Below are 16,839 nucleotides of genomic sequence, written 5' to 3' on the forward strand. Positions count from 1 at the left end.
TATTATTATTACTACTGCTACTACTACTACTACTACTACTTAGAACATTTTCATACGAACACTAACTAGCCATACCTGCCATTGTAAGCAGATCTGTGTTTAAACTCATGTGTAGCAGTTTCAAAGTTGAAAGATTCCAATTCAAGATATATACAGTGGTGGCCAAAATTATTTTAACACTTGGCATACTTCAGACATTTTCAGTTGTTTTTGTTGAATTGATCATTAAAATATCCATAAAACAAATGAAATATCTACAAAGTAATCAATATGCTCTATAAACCATAGAATAAAGCCATCATTAGGAGGTTTAAATCATTTTACAAAAAACAAAAAACAAGCTAGGCCTGTGTCAAAATTCTCAGTCTTAAGGGTCATAGAAAGACCTCACAAGAACTGTGTGACGAGATCAATGCCACAATAACTAATGGTGCAACAGTGTCTTCAAGAACTGTGTTGGAAACTGGGTGAAGAAGGATTTGTTGGCAAGAAACCATTACTGAAAGAGAAACACAGTGAAACACCTGAAATTTGCAAAAGAACACAAGAAACTGACAAGGAAGATTGGTATAAAGTGTTGTGGACTGATGAGTCTAAGATGGAACAGTTTGACAACAAGCAAAGATGTTGGATGGATTAAGGGAGGGTGAGATATATAAAAATTTGTGTCTCTTGCAAATAGTTAAACAAAGAGGGTGAAAATTGATGGCATCATGGATAAGAAAGTATACCACAATATTCTGGTGAGGCACAGAATAGTGCCTGGGAGTTATCTTATTGGGCTTGAGTTTATTTTCCAAGAGGACAATGAGCATAAACATTCTTATAACTATTTCCAGAACTACCTGTGACAGAAGGAATCTGCTGAAACATTGAAAATGATGGACTGGCCCTTCAAAGTCAGGACCTCAACCCCATAGAGCAAATTTGGGGCGAGTTGGTAAATAAACTGGATAGATGTATTGTACACTCAAAGGAAAGCCTTTGCAGAAGGCATGGGTTAACATTAGTGTTGAAATTCTCAGGAAATATATTGACACAATTCCGGAGAGATGTGCTGCAAAAGGTGGACATACTAAATATTAAATTTAAAAGTAGATAATATCAGTAGGACTCACTTCATCTGATATTTGTTATGCTAAGGGTTACCATCTGCATCTTGCATGAACATTATATTAAAATGAAATCATTTTGTGGAGGCTAAAAAAGGACCATATGTGAACTGCCATAACCTTATAATACAGAAGTATAGGCTAGGTCATGAGTCCATTAGGTTCAGGTTCAGCATTAGGTGTGTGTGCATGTTTGTGCTACCTGTGTATAAGGGACACTCAGGTGTTTAATGTCTGCTGCCAACTGGTTGACATCACTGCAGAGCTGATGGAACTGCTGCTGGAGTAAAGTCAGCTCCTCCTGCTGACAGAGCTGGATATCATTCTCTGACTGGTGCCCAGTGGGAATGGAGCTGGTCATTGCTGCCACCTCCTTGAGGACATGTACATGCGCACACAAAGCATTAAACTCTATTGTTGAGGCATTTGTTCTAAACCATGCTACATTATTGCATTTGGCTCATGGATGCTCCTCACCTGTGTAAAGGTGAACTTTTGGGTGTGGGTGAAGTGAGTGCCTTTGGTCAATACGTGGTCAGAGGGGTCAGAACATCTGAAGGCCTGCAGTAGCTCAGACAAGTCAGAGGTGGAGCAAAGACCACTGAGGGGGCTTTCTGGAGAGGTCAGCGTAGCAGAATGAAGCTGCTCCTTGATGCGTTTATGCATCCGGGTCAGTTTTCTGCAGTGATAATCCTGTTCAAAAACAGACAAACTAATTTAACATGGAACAGTAATGTAATAAACATGCTCATCCACATTACTGACTACTCTAAACAGATGTGTGCATCCAACACCAAGCATAGCATGAGACACTTAACTAACCAAGTGGAAACAATAGCCTGATTTACGATCCCACCAAGACCAAATACCTGGGTTTCCCCACAAGTCAGTCAGAACTGAAGAAACCTCTTGAATGAGAGATGGAACGTCTTCATGAATCTACAACCAAGTCCAGTTACCCCAAATTCAACTACTTTTAAAGATTACTGTAGCTATGCCAGAATTAGCCAACATATGCTGCACTTTCACCTCAGGTGTGATGGCCTAAAGGTTAAAGAAGCAAGCCTATGATCTGTAGGTCATCAGTTAAATCCCCTGAACCAATAGAGAAGGAAAAGAAACTTTTGAATGACAACCATCAACTTGTCATACTGAGGTTGGACAACAACACTTTGATAGTTTGCCTGAACAGGCAATGGGGCATTAGGTTTCCCAGCTTCAGCAGAAAGTCAGACACTCAATTTTTGTTTCCTGAGAGCATGTCACATTCCCAAGGTGATGTGCTGGTGTCTGACACATTCCAATAGCACTATCCCTACACTAACCTATTTCCATTTTGAAGTTTACGAATAGTTTTGCCAAAGTAACTCACCTGTTAATTCCAGCCTGTTAAGCATTGTTCTGCTGTTGACAATGAAACAAGACCCTGTTTATATTTAAATCTGCAGAGATTTTGATGCTGTTGCTCAGAAATGGTCTTTTATCCCTTGTGTGTCCTTGTGTTTTGTCATCCATGTACAAAACATTAATAATAGGCATTATATTGAATTTATCTTGTAGGTTGTACATGTAATTCCAGCATTTTTACAACATTTTCAGTGGATTAAAAACACAGCAGTAACAGCCAAACCATCTAAAAGTGACTAAAATGTAAATATGAATGTAATGAGTGTGATAATTTGCCTGTGGTGTGAGGCGAGACAGGAGTCCTTGACTGTTCCACTCATTGTCCCACTCCTGGGCAGCACTTAGCTCAGCTATGTGCTGCTCCAGTATGGACGCCAACACAGAGGTATGACGGGAAAACTGGGCAGTTACAGGAGGAAGGATGTACCGCTGGTAGTCCATCACCTCTGAAATCACAGCACACACACAGACTGCATTACAATTGCTGCAGCCACTTTGTCCCTATCTTGCATAATTTTCACAAAAACATTTTCCCTCCAAAGGAGAATATTCTGCCGCTGCATTTTCTACCAAAGGAACCTAATATTACTACATATTCTAATTATGCTCAAATTTCCACAAAGAGACAATTAAGAATAATTATTCAGAAATTGAATCAGGTGAAAATTTTTAATATTAGACAAAAAAATACCCCAAAAAAGTTAAGACCATGGTGAAACATCACACAATAACATGAACATAAAGGGCCTACCTTTCAGCTGCTTCTTTCCTGGACCTTTACTGCAGTGTGGTAAACTCAGTGACTGCACATGAAAGCTGTGCAATGCTCCTGGACACTAAACAGAAAAAAAAAAAAAAAAAAAAAAAACATGTCACTGTCTCTCTAAATTGAAATAGTATAATATAAATATGCAGTTAATACAAGATACATACATTTGCCACTGTAATTTTTAAATTTCTTTTTGATTAATTATGAGATAATTCAGTGATATAAAATTTAGGTTAAAGCCATTTGTTCATTGTTTTTGTTTCAATAACATTTCTGAGAATCACCTTTTCTCCTTCCATCTGTTAGTGCAGACAAATAGTTATACTGCAATACAAATGAGTCTCAGCTGCAGACGCTGTGAACTATTTTTTCCCCCCCCAAGAACCAGATTTTTTTGGGTTTTTTTTTTTTGCAGTATGCTCATCTTTTATATTGATGATTCAATTTAAAAGTTGAAAAACAAAACTGAAATTGATGAAAATTACACAGTTTGCTGGCCCTCCCTTACTTTCAAATCTGTCATACCACTGACTCAGACTGCTGGCTTCTGTTTAGTATTAGAGGCAGCTTTACAGAGTAATGTGATGGCCACCTGAAAACATTAGAAGTCATATTTTTTTCTCTTCACACACCCAACCCTGTCAACGATGCACCTTTCCTTTTGACCAATCCATTCACTCCCTTTTATTATGCCTGTTTTCGAGGCAGTCCACGTTCTCTGGAAAGCCATATTGTCATATCCTCGTGTCTTCACAAGCTCGCAAATGGATTCCTGGAAGGATTTTGCTCTGTGGAGAGACTGACTGACGAAAACCCAGACTGGACTTTACTTGACTAGCCTGGACTAAGGTAAAATCTGTGAAGCAAATTTAGTTTACCTTTTTTTTATTATTATTTTTCATTCATGTTACTTTGAACTGAACTAAACTGTTTATTTCCTTATTTAACTGCGTTCAACTGAACTGCCTAGAAATATGGTAAACCTGAGTTACTGCTGTTATTGTTTGTACTGTTGATTCAACAAAAAGAGAAATATGGACTGAACTTTGGGGATTTTCTGGAATGGACTACTTTCTTTGTGTCTCAAAATAAATTTAACTTCCACCTCCGGGAGAGCTTCTCTCACGTTCCGGGGGAGGCGGGGGACATTGAGTCCGAGTGGACCTTGTTTCGTTCCTCCATTCTTGAGGCGGCTGACCAGAGCTGTGGCCGTAAGGTGGTCAGTGCCTGTCGTGGCGGCGGCCCCCGAACCCGCTGGTGGACACCGGCGGTGAGGTCGACTGGGGACGTCTTGGGTCAGTGGAGGGAATACTTCGAAGACCTCCTCAATCCCACCAGCACGTCTTCCCTTGAGGTTGCTGAGGTAGTCAAAAAGCTCCTCGGTGGCAAGGCCCTGGGGGTGGGTGAGGTCCGCCCGGAGTTCCTCAAGGCCCTGGATGTTGTGGGGCTGTCTTGGTTGACACGTCTCTGCAACATCGCGTGGACATCGGGGGCAGTGCCCCTGGATTGGCAGACCGGGGTGGTGGTTCCCCTCTTCAAAAGGGTTAGCTAACCCTAACCCAACTATAGGGGGATCATACTCCTCAGCCTCCTCGGGAAGGTCTTTTCGGGGGTCCTGGAAAGGAGGGGCCGCAAGATTGTCGTACCTCGGATCCAGGAGGAGCAATGTGGTTTTCGTCCTGGTCGTGGAACTGTGGACTAGGGCTGTCATCCTTCCTCTTTAATCCCATTCGAATTTCATTAATTTTTTTTTTTTTTAATTCGAATAATATTCGAATTTTTTATGTTAAAATATAGCCTATTTATGCATTACTATAGGTTACCTTGTAGGGCATGGGGTTATTATACTTTTGGCCAGTAGAGGGCGTTCCGATGTAATCAGTAAACATTCTATACCAGAAGTCAAGAGATGTTTGTTGTAAGTAAATAATAAAGATCAGGCAGAAAAGGAAAAGTTCAATTCTGAATTTTAATTCAACTCTGAGTACAACACTGAGCCGCGTCAAGGCTGCTGGAGAAACCTGGTCCTTTAAAAAAATGCTTCTGTTTTTTTTTTTTAATACCAAAATGCTCTGGTGTCAAAAGAATGGATAGGTTATGTGGTTCACCTTTATGTTTACACAGAAGTAATATATCAACTATTAACTATTAAATTCAACTCATTACTCAAAGTGCGTCACATAGCCTACGAAAATAACTGAAATTGCCCACAGGCAAAACTGAAAGTGCCTCATAAACATAACTAAAATCGTACATAACTACAACTCAAATTGCGCACTCAAGTGCATACAAAAATAACCAACTTTGCAAATTCAAAAATAACTCAAATTGCGCACGTTACATACAAAAGTGAAAGTGCTTATGGCGGCAGTGGGCCGATAACAGTCAGGCATTCCTACATTTCTAACACGCCACATCTTTTTATTAGGCCTATTTCTAAAGGTTGTTAGCCAAAAACACCAGGCGATCCACGTTTGCTGGGTCTAGTGCAGAGCGTTTTTTATTTACTATCATGCCAGCAGTGGAAAAAACCCTTTCTGCTCTAACTGAGGTGCCCGGGATGCTCAAGTAGCGCCGTGCCAGCCGGGCGAGGTGAGGGTACTTGGTTCCTGACGTCTTCCACCACGACAATGGGTTGCTGTCGCTAGGTATTGGTGTCTCAGCATCGTACATGCGCATCTCTTGCTGTAGCACAAGTCCACTGTCCAAAGTACCACCTGGACCAGCAAACTGGCGATAAACATTCCCCAAAAGGGACCCCATAGCACCCAGAGGGGTTCCATCCCCTGCTCCCTCTTCATTCTCCGCGTGCTCTTCATCCTCCGCAATCAACCTCATCTCTCTATGTACTTTATCGCGCACCTCCTGCTGTTGTTCTCCGGTCAGATGAATCAGTCGATGGAACCGGGGGTCGAGGTAACTAGCAGAATTGAGAAGCATGAACGCATCTTTGGTATGACTGTAGCGCTTCTCGAGGTCGGCGGAGATCTTAGTTTTCATGTCATTGAGTGCTTGAGGATCACCGGTAGATGGCTGAAGATGTGACATAAGCACGTACTTAAGGGGGAGAACGGCTGATGCGGTTGGAAATCGGTCAGTTGATAATGCCTCCGTGGCCACTTTAAAAGGCTGTAGCAATGAGCTCACCTACAGAAAAAACATAAATAGGCTACTGTAAGAATATTTGACGGTGGGCCTAATATTCTGCTCCTCTGTCACGCTGAACATGTTATGGCCTGTTAATGATTATTGGTTTGTTAATTTAGGCATGCAAAATCGCTGTGTTAGTTTAATGTCTGTGACTCACCTGCTCCATGAGGCTCCACTCGTTGGTGTTCAACTCAAGATGACCGAGTTTTTTCTCCATGATGACAGCTGCCACCGGAGCTTGCTGATCCGCTGCCCGACACACCATGTCGTAAGTGCTGTTCCAACGGGTGGCACAATCATTGATCAGCTTAGCAGGTTTCACTCCGAGCAGCCTCTGTTTAGATTCCAACAGGTAGCTGTCCGTGGTTGACTTGTTGAAATGCAGTGCTGTGGCCTTCAGTCTGTTGATAGGGCTTTCGATAGCTCGCACTGTTAGCCCTTTCCTCACAGCCAAGTTAATAGTGTGGGCCATGCATGGTACATTGGCTACTTGCAGGTGCCTCTCGACAGCGTTAATATAATTAGCCGCATTGTCTGTGGTAATGGACAGCACCGACTGGGGCCTCACGTTGTATTCTCCGAGTATATTGGCGATGCACTCTGCGACGTGTTCAGCTGTGTGGGTTTTCTGGACTTCGGCTGTTTTAAGAATGATGTCCTTCAGTTCCCAGTCCTCGTTTATGAAATGTGCGGTGACTGTCACATATGACACATATGCCTCGGTGGCTATCGAGGTCCATCCATCTGTTGTCAGGGAAATGTTTTCTCCGCTTAGCATTTTTTTGATGTTGTCTTTTGTTGCATCATAAAGTTTAACAACTCTGTCACTGATGGTTGCACGGGAAGGAACTGCGTACCTGGGTTCTAACTCCTGGACGAAATCTTTAAACCCAGACCCCTGCGAGATGTTTATCGGCCTCATATCTTTGCAGATAAATCGTGTCAGTTTATCGGTTATCTTCCTTTGACGTTCAAGCATTGAAGTAACGCGATAAATCAACGTGAGATTTGGATTCAGTCAGACTCAGACTCATGTAACAAAAATGAATAGAAGAACGACAAAATTCGTCATTACGTTGTCTTGAAAAAAAAAATAATAATAAAAAAAACATTCGACTAGTAATTCCTGCGTTCGAATTCTATTGTTTTTTTAATAGTCGAATTATATTCGAAAAATTAAAGTCGTTCCAACAGCCCTGCTGTGGACCAGCTCTATACCCTTAGCACGGTCCTGGAGGGTGCATGGGAGTTTGCCCAACCAGTCTACATGTGCTTTGTGGACCTGGAGAAGGCGTTCGACCATGTCCCTCGGGGAGTCCTGTGGGGGGTGCTCCGGGAGTATGGGGTTCCGGACCCATTAATACGGGCTATCCGGTCCCTGTACTCCCGGTGCCAGAGCTTGGTCCGCATTGCCGGAAAGTCAGTCGGACCTGTTTCCCGTGGGAGTTGGACTCTGCCAAGGCTGCCCTTTGTCACTGGTTCTGTTCATAACCTTTATGAACAGAATTTCTAGGCGCAGCCAGGGCGTTGAGGGGCTGCGGTTCGGTGGCCTCATTCACGAATGAGGGAAGAATGGAACGGGAGATCGACCGGTGGATCGGTGCGGATTCTGTGGTGATTCTTCTGTAGTGATGCGCACTCTGCACCGGTCCGTCGTGGCAAAGAGTCGAAAGGCTAATCTCTCGATTTACCAGTCGATCTACGTTCCTACCCTCACCTATGGTCACGAGCTTTGGGTAGTGACCGAAAAAATGAGATCGCGAATACAAGCGGCCGAAATGAGCTTCCTTTGCAGGGTGGCTGGGCTCTCCCTTAGAGATAGGGTGAGAAGCTCGGCCATCCGCGAGGAGCTCAGAGTAGAACCGCTGCTCCTCCACATCGAGAGGAACCAGTTAAGGTGGCTCGGGCATCTCGTGAGGATGCCTCCTGGACGTCTCCCTGGTGAGATGTTCCGGGCATGTCCCTCCGGGAGGCGGCCCCGGGGGAAGACCCAGGACACGCTGGAGGGACTATGTCTCTCAGCTGGCCTGGGAACGCCTTGGGGTCCCCCTGGGGGAGCTGGACGAAGTGGCCGGGGAGAGGGAAGTCTGGGCCTCCCTGCTGAAGCTGCTGCCCCCACGACCCGACAACGGATAAGCGGGAGAAGATGGATGGATGGATCATTTGGATTGACAACCTGTGTTTGAGTTTTGTGTTTATGTGTGAATGTGTGTATGTATGTGTATATGTAAACACACACACACACACACACACACACACACACTACTGATGTTACTGATAAACACACCATCTTTTCCTTAGTTTAGTTTTTTTAGTTTGGTTTCTTGGGTTGTTGAACAATAAATTACTTTACTTAATTTCACTTTCTATCTTGTCTTGGTGTAGCTTGTCAGATCCAGGTCGTGACAGTAAATACACAGACATTTGGAGATAGATCAGGCTTTATATAATCAGTCTAAATATGCTTGGATTGCCCATTCTTCCATTTCTGCTGATCAATTTATGACATCCCCATGTATTAAAGCTTTTTGCACACTCAAAAATGTTATTTAGAATTTACTTGTGTTTCATCGAGGAGTGGCAATCTGCAGTTTGAGGGCAGCCAAGGCACAGCCAGCTGGGCTTTGATAACAGCAGCGATGGCTCTCTGGAGGACCACTGATTTACCTACAGAAGGAGGAGGAGAAGACAGCTTAGACTAATCAAATTTGATACATGGTAAATGCACTATATTTATATAGTGCTTTTCCAGTCTTCTGACCACTCAAGGCACTTTTACACCACACATCACATTCATACATACATCCATACACTGACAGCCCTGGCTGAGATGCAAGGTGCCAACTGCTCATCAGATAGAAGTTAATTATTCACACACATTCATACCAGTGGTATAGCCTTTGAGATCTGGGGGTTCACTCTAATGGGTTAGGGCTTGACAATATCAGCTCTTTCCTTTTAGGCTTTTCTGAACAAAGTACAGTGTAGTATCATACACACAGTCATTGTTTGTTTACATTCTTGTTCCATTCTTGTCAGTGAAATAAAGACACAGCAAGCTATAACTGGAACGAGGGCCGATGCATAGTCTGTCATGTCATGTGACATACAAAAATAGGTCTGAAAGCTGTTCCTTAATCTGTTTCTATCATGGTATAATGTTTTTAGCACGTTAACGCTAGCTGTAAAGACATGCTAAAATTGCTAAAAGATGACCAATGCTAAAATTAACGCTAATTAACATTAGCAACTAGGAATCAAATACATGTTAATTGCTAACATGATAATGTTAACATGCTAATGCTAATTAACATTAACCACTAGGATTAAATATAAATAAATGCTAATGCTAACATGCTAATGTCAACATGCAAATTGCTAACGTTAATTGCTAATGCTAAAATGCTAATGTTAACATGCTAATGCTAACATGCAAATGCTAACATGCTAATGTTAATTGCTAATGGTGACATGCTAATGCTAACATGCTAATAGTAATTGCTAGCGCATCAGCGTTAACATGCTAATGCTAACATGATAATGTTAACTGCTAGCGCATCAGCGCTAAAATGCTAATGCTAACATTGTAATGCTAACATGTTAATGCTAACTGCTAGCGCATCAGCGCTAACATGGTAAGGTTAACATGTTAATGTTAACATGCTAATGTTAATTGCTAACGCATCAGCGTTAACATTCTAAGGATAACATGGTAATGCTAACATGTTAATGTTAAGGCCAATTCACACCGGACGCGGAACGGAAGCGGAACGGCACCGCCTCGGTCACCGTAGCAAATAGAAGCCAGTCTAGTCAATGAGAGCACTCACACAGGGCGCGGCTCAGAAGCGTCCCAGAAGCGGCTCTCTGCGCCACGGCGCGAGCTTTCCGCAGGATTTCTATTTTTTCCGCGAGCCGCGGCTAAACCTTGTAAATTTCAACAGAGCACTGCGCACCAGACAGGAAATCCGACACAGAATCAACATAATAAACTTCCGCCCCCTTTCAAAATAAAACACAATACGCAGTTCATGTAGCTTTTTACAACTTCACATCAACGTTACGTCATGACCGGTGGCACCAGGTGATCAAAGATCAATCAAAGGGTCTCAACGAGAGACTAATTGTTGAAGTGGAACAACACACAATCATTTATGACACAACAGATGCTTTTTATAATCTCCTCCACGTCGGAGAAGCAAAGTCAGCTGTTTGTTGTTGTTATTTTTTATACACAGTTTATCACGGGGTCTCAGGTATGTCCAGGATTCTCGCGTGATCTCGCGCGAATACGGGCGGCTCGCTCCGCTGCCGTTCCGCAGCTGATCCGCATCCGGTGTGAGTTGACGCCGGGCAAAGGACCGTTCCGCTGCCGTTCCGCCTCCTGTGTGAGTCCCGTGTTACATGTCCAGCTTCCACCTTCCGCTCAGGAAAAGCTTGTATTCTCATACTACTAGGATCCTAAATGCCTTATGCTGCCTTATACTCTACTTACTTATGTTGCACCCAATAACTATTTAAGTGTGCCTGCAAGGCGCACTATTTACTATTGCAGTCACATCTCCCTTTACTGAAATCTCTCTCTCTCAGAACGACCAGCTCGGCTGGGAATAGTGTGCTATGACTTTTCTAAGCGTTTCACCAAACGGTTTTGCCAAAAGCCACAAATTTTTTTTTACAGTGGGTGTGTATTGGTAGAATGTTCAATCATCGCTAGAGTGGAGAGAGAGAAATATTTGTCAAAAAATAAATTTGCAGATGCTCGTGGCCACAAATGTCACTCTACAGAAATTTTGAAATAATCTACTACCATATAAATTGGGAGTAGATAGGGCAGGGATGGGGAGGAGAAATTTCCCAAACTGAAATTTGGCATTCACATGGTCAACAAGATGAGGTTGCTCACGGTCATTTCGTTTTTTTGATACGACCTACCCTTTGGCATTAGTGGCCGATTTTCTGTGTCTCTCAGCAATCACAGACAGACAGAGAAAACCTGCAGTTAACTGCTCTGACCTGCAGCTGACCCTGGTGGCTTGGGGAGGGGCCAGCAGGCAGAAGCTGAGCGGCAGCCATTTTAGTAGTTCTTGGCCTTTAATTTGAACTTGTCTGTCTAAAATGGCAGACAGAGACAGCAGAGCAGCTAGCACGTTAGCACTAGGCATACCTTATAGGTTGTTATAAACAACCTTATAGGTTGTTTTTGGCCACCTTCGAGGGGGATCATTTAGACATATACTGTGCATCTCAGTGGGACAGACAGTGCATGCAGCACCTGCGACTAATTACTCTAACCTGTAGCTCACCCTGGTTGCTTGGCAACCTCAAGCCTGCCTTTGATTAACTTTTTTGAAGTGATATCAGACTATCAAGACTACATTTTTAATGTCATTTTATCCTTGTCTCTCACAGACACAGACACATAGATAGAGAGACAGACACACCACACACAGGCAGACAGACAGGCAGACGCACACACAGACAGAACAAGCACACATGCACGCACACACACACGACAAGTTTTTCAAAATAAGAGTCCCTTCAAAATAAGAGCCCAGTAAAAAGGCAATGATGACACAGCTTGTTGTATTAATACTGAATTTTCTGAGCAGTGTCAGTAATAATGTATGGGGGCGACGGGGGCGCTAACATGTTAATGTTAACATGGTAACGCTAACTGCTAGCGTGTCAGCGCTAACATGCTAATGTTAACATGTTAATGTTAACATGCTAATGTTAACATGCTGATGTTAATTGCTAGCGCATCAACGCTAACATCCTAAGATTAACATGTTAAAGCCAAAATGCTAATGTTAACATGCTAATGTTAACTGCTAGCACATCAGCGCTAACATGCTAATGCTAACTGCAAATGGTAACACGCTAATGCTAAAATGGTAATATGAATTGCTAGCGCATCAACGTTAACATGTTAATGCTAACGTGGTAATGCTAACTGCTAGCGCATTAGCGTTAACAATGCTACACACACACACACACACAGTAACACAGACACACACACTGAGACACACACACACACATACAGTCAGAGAGGCAGGGGACGCAGACACAGATTGACACACATAAGACAAAAGACTCCCTTCAAAATAAAAGACTTAAAACTCTTAACTTCTTCCACCAATTTTGTACTACAGAAATAAAAATTATATCACGACATTCAGCTCATTTTACTTCTACACTAACCTTCTACAATCCTTCTACACTTTAAACTACTTCCCCTACTACTACAGATTAAAATACAAATACATCATACAAACTTCAAATCTTTCTAAAGACCTACAATTTAAACTACTTCTCCTTTACTACAGATTAAAACACAAATACATCATACAAACTTCAAATCTTTCTACAGACCTACAATTGAGTGTGCGTGCAAGGCGCACACTATATGTTATCCACCGCGCTTATTAAACTTATTCTTCTGCCCTTTTTTTGTCTCGATTGCTATGACTTTTCTAAGAGTTTCGGCAAATGGTTTTGCCAAAAATCCAGAAAAACGAAGCCAAAAAATGAATGGGTGTGTATTGCGAGAACTTTCCAGAGCTAGAGTGAGTGATGTCATCGCTAGAGTGGAGAGGGGAAAGAACGATCAGTGAAAAAATAAAACGTATTCGACTACCGTGGCCTCAAATGCCCAGCTACAGACATGATTATCCCCTCAAATGTAGGTAAATTCGAGGTGATCGCTCTGATAACACTGTTGAAGCTGTCTCTTTTATAGTTTTGGCTCCATACAGGCTAATTGATCGAGTACCCCCCTCCACAGCCTCATTCACTCCCATGGTTTTTGGGGCAGAGAATTTTCTGGAAGCTGCTCCTTCCAGAAAATTCTGGAGCACGTGTGCTTTCTCTGACTCCTACGGCCAAAGTTTATACAATTTTCTCCTGAAACTTGGCACAGACATTATACACAAGACGAGCATTCTTCTGGTCATTTCAGATTTTGGTTTGATGCATACCTTATAGGTTTATTTTGGCCACCTTCGAGGGGGATCATTCAGACATATACTGTGCATCTCAGTGGGACAGACAGAGCATACAGCACCTGTGACTAATTACTCTGACCTGCAGCTCACCCTGGTTGCTTGGCAACCTCAAGCATGCCTTTGACTAACTTTTTTGAAGTCTCTGTATGATATCAGACTATCAAGACTACATTTTTAATGTCGGCCATTTTATCCTTGTCTCTCACAAACACAAACACATAGATAGAGAGACAGACACACCACACACAGGCAGACAGACAGGCAGACGCACACACACACACACACACACACACACACACACACACACAGACAGACAACACACACACACACACACACACAGGACAAGTTTTTCAAAATAAGAGTCCCTTCAAAATAAGAGCCCAATAAAAAGGCAATGATGACACAGCTTGTTGTATACTGAATTTTCTGGGCAGTGTCAGTAATAATGCATGGGGACGACGGGGCCAGAGTCACGCACACTCAAAATTTCTTTAGAAATTTTTCTAGTTTAAACTACTTCTCCTTTACTACAGATTAAAATACAAATACATCATACAAACTTCAAATCTTTCTAGAGACCTACAATTTAAACTACTTCTACTTTACTACAGATTAAAATACAAATACATCATACAAACTTCAAATCTTTCTACAGACCTACAATTTAAACTACTTCTCCTTTACTACAGATTAAAATACAAATACATCATACAAACTTAAAATCTTTCTACAGACCAACAATTTAAACTACTTCTCCTACAGACTTCATTTAAACTACACAGTTCAACAAGATCTTGTACTATTAAAGTTGTATTCAATTTTTTTTTAGATTCAACTCATTTATTACATTTCTAGCATACACACACACACACACACACAGCCAGAGAGACAGCTCTTGCTTGGCAACCTCAAACCTGCCTGAAGGAGGAGTGGGAGGCTAACATGCTAATGCTGATTGCTAGTGCATCAACGCTAACATGCAAACGCTAACATGCCAATGGTAATTGCTAGCGCATTAGTGCTAACATTCTAAAGTTAACATGCTAATGGTAACATGTTAATGGTAATTGCTAGCACGTCAACACATCAGCGTTAACATGCTAATATTAACATGCTAATTTTAATATGGTAATGCTAACATGCTAATGTTAACATGCTAATTTTAACATGCTAATGTTAATTGCTAGCGCATCAGCGGTAAAATGCTAATGCTTACATGTTAAAGTTAACATACTAATGCTGACATGCTAATGGTAACATGCTAATTGCTAGTGTGCCAGCGCATTAGCGCTACCTTCCTAAAGTTAACATGCTTATGTTGACATGCTAATTGCTAATGCGTCCCCAGTAACATGCTAATGCTAACATGTTAATGGTAAAATGCTAATATTAACATGCTAATGGTAATTGCTAGCGCATCAGTGCTAACATGTTAATGTTAACATGCTAATTGTTACTGTGTCAGCGTATTAGGGCTAACTTGCTAATGCTAACATGCTAATGCCAATTAACATTAAATACATGCTAATGTTAACATGTTAATGCAAACATGCTAATGTTAACATGCTAATGCTAACATATTAATGCTAATTAACATTAGCCAGTAAGAATTAAATACATTAAATGCATTAATATTATCATGCTAATGTTAACATGCTAATTGAGTGTGCGTGCAAGGCACACACTATATGTTATCCACTGCGCTTATTATTATTAAGTGTGCCTGAAAGCACACACTATCACCCCACACACACAGGACACGTTTTTCAAATAAGAGTCCCTTCAAAAAGAAGCCCAATAAAAAGGCAATGATGACACAGCTTGTTGTATACTGAATTTTCTGGGCAGTGTCAGTAATAATGCATGGGGACGACGGGGCCAGAGTCACGCACACTCAAAATTTCTTTAGAAATTTTTCTAGTTTAAACTACTTCTCCTTTACTACAGATTAAATACAAATACATCATACAAACTTCAAATCTTTCTAGAGACCTACAATTTAAACTACTTCTACTTTACTACAGATTAAAATACAAATACATCATACAAACTTCAAATCTTTCTACAGACCTACAATTTAAACTACTTCTCCTTTACTACAGATTAAAATACAAATACATCATACAAACTTGAAATCTTTCTACAGACCTACAATTTAAACTACTTCTCCTTTACTACAGACTTCATTCAAACTACACATTTCAACAGATCTTGTACTATTAAACTTGTATTCAACTTTTTTTTTTAGATTGAACTCATTTAGAACATTTCTACATACACAAGCATGCCGCACACCACACACACAGTAACACAGACACACAGACAGACACGCACACTGAACAGACGCTCAGTAAACAGATCGACATCATCGTGTTCAAACAATAAAAATCTGCTGATCTGCGATCAATACAGGCTGAGCTGCACACCTGGACAGGTGAGTCTCAGGACAGTCTCATGACAGTCTCTACAATCCTTCTACACTTTAAAACTACTTCTCCTACTACTACAGACTTCATTCAAACTACACAGTTCACCAAGATCTTGTACTAATTATTTACCAATTTCTACTATTAATATTCAACAATTATTCAACTTTTTCTACAAATATTTTACCATTTCAAATCCATTATACTAGGGCTGCACGATATGGCCTGTAACCAATATCTCGATATTTTTAAGCTATATCGCGATACACGATATATATCTCGATATTTTTTTTGTTGTTGTTGTTTGTTTATTTCTAATAAAATAATATGTCATTATTACCTTGATAGCATTGTAATTGCTCAGAATCAATGTAGAACAGTAGATTTACACTTGCTGTATGAGACACACCTCTTTTTATAGCATTTTAACCACTTGTCATATTTTTTATGAATTTTTAATTATTTCATAATGTACATATGAGCACTGAGCAGTGCAGGATCTACTTGGCTTATGAGACACACTTTTTTAAATCAAATTTTAACCATTCTTCTATTTTATAAATAAACCTTTAATAAATTTAACCCCCACGTCTTATTTTGAAAACCGGAAGTGTCCACACGCTGCAGTAAGCTAGCGCTGACTTTCCCAGTTTTCCAAAGTATTTGACATAAAGTCGCAATAAGGGCGCACTTGAAAATATTGGAGCAGCTGACGTGACCACGCGAAAACGAGAGACAGCTGGCGTGACCGCAGTTGTTTTTCTTCGGAACCAAGTCGTCCGTCTCCATCTTCAATTAACTCGCTCGGGCTCTTCACTACTCTCCTCACCCGATACAAAAAGTACGCATGCGCGCAGGGGATTTTTCTGGGTGGGCGGGGCAGTGTGCTGCGTGCTGTGAGCAGCACCAGGAGTGACACAGGCAAAAACTCCTGAGAATTAAATGCCGACGGCTTAAAACATTTACGT

At 41.4% G+C, this 16,839-nt stretch overlaps 2 protein-coding genes across 3 annotated transcripts in view; both read right to left on the minus strand.

Moving 5' to 3' along the window:
• Positions 1-23: 23 nt before the first annotated feature.
• LOC113744801 (coiled-coil domain-containing protein 22-like) overlaps positions 24-16,839 on the minus strand; it is a 26,898-nt gene continuing 10,082 nt past the window's right edge. Inside the window, exons 4-8 of one of the 2 annotated variants that reach the window (XM_027275748.1) lie at positions 8,999-9,105; positions 3,271-3,355; positions 2,796-2,965; positions 1,590-1,805; positions 24-1,482 (exon numbers count right to left, since the gene is read on the minus strand). In XM_027275748.1, the coding sequence (XP_027131549.1) occupies positions 1,288-1,482; positions 1,590-1,805; positions 2,796-2,965; positions 3,271-3,355; positions 8,999-9,105 (773 nt within the window). In that variant the 3' untranslated portion in view covers positions 24-1,287. Of the gene's footprint in view, positions 1,486-1,589; positions 1,806-2,795; positions 2,966-3,270; positions 3,356-8,998; positions 9,106-16,839 lie in introns of both variants that reach the window. The other variant, XM_027275747.1, reaches the window with a different exon arrangement.
• Positions 5,239-7,730, minus strand: LOC113744800 (zinc finger BED domain-containing protein 1-like). The gene is made up of 2 exons (XM_027275746.1): positions 6,596-7,730; positions 5,239-6,435 (listed from the first exon to the last, which is right to left on the minus strand). The coding sequence occupies exons 1-2, from the start codon at positions 7,415-7,417 to the stop codon at positions 5,725-5,727; spliced, it is 1,533 nt and encodes a 510-aa protein (XP_027131547.1). The 5' UTR covers positions 7,418-7,730; the 3' UTR covers positions 5,239-5,724.

The sequence above is a fragment of the Larimichthys crocea genome, unplaced genomic scaffold (assembly GCF_000972845.2).
Source record: "Larimichthys crocea isolate SSNF unplaced genomic scaffold, L_crocea_2.0 scaffold205, whole genome shotgun sequence".
Taxonomy (NCBI): Eukaryota; Metazoa; Chordata; class Actinopteri; family Sciaenidae; genus Larimichthys; species Larimichthys crocea.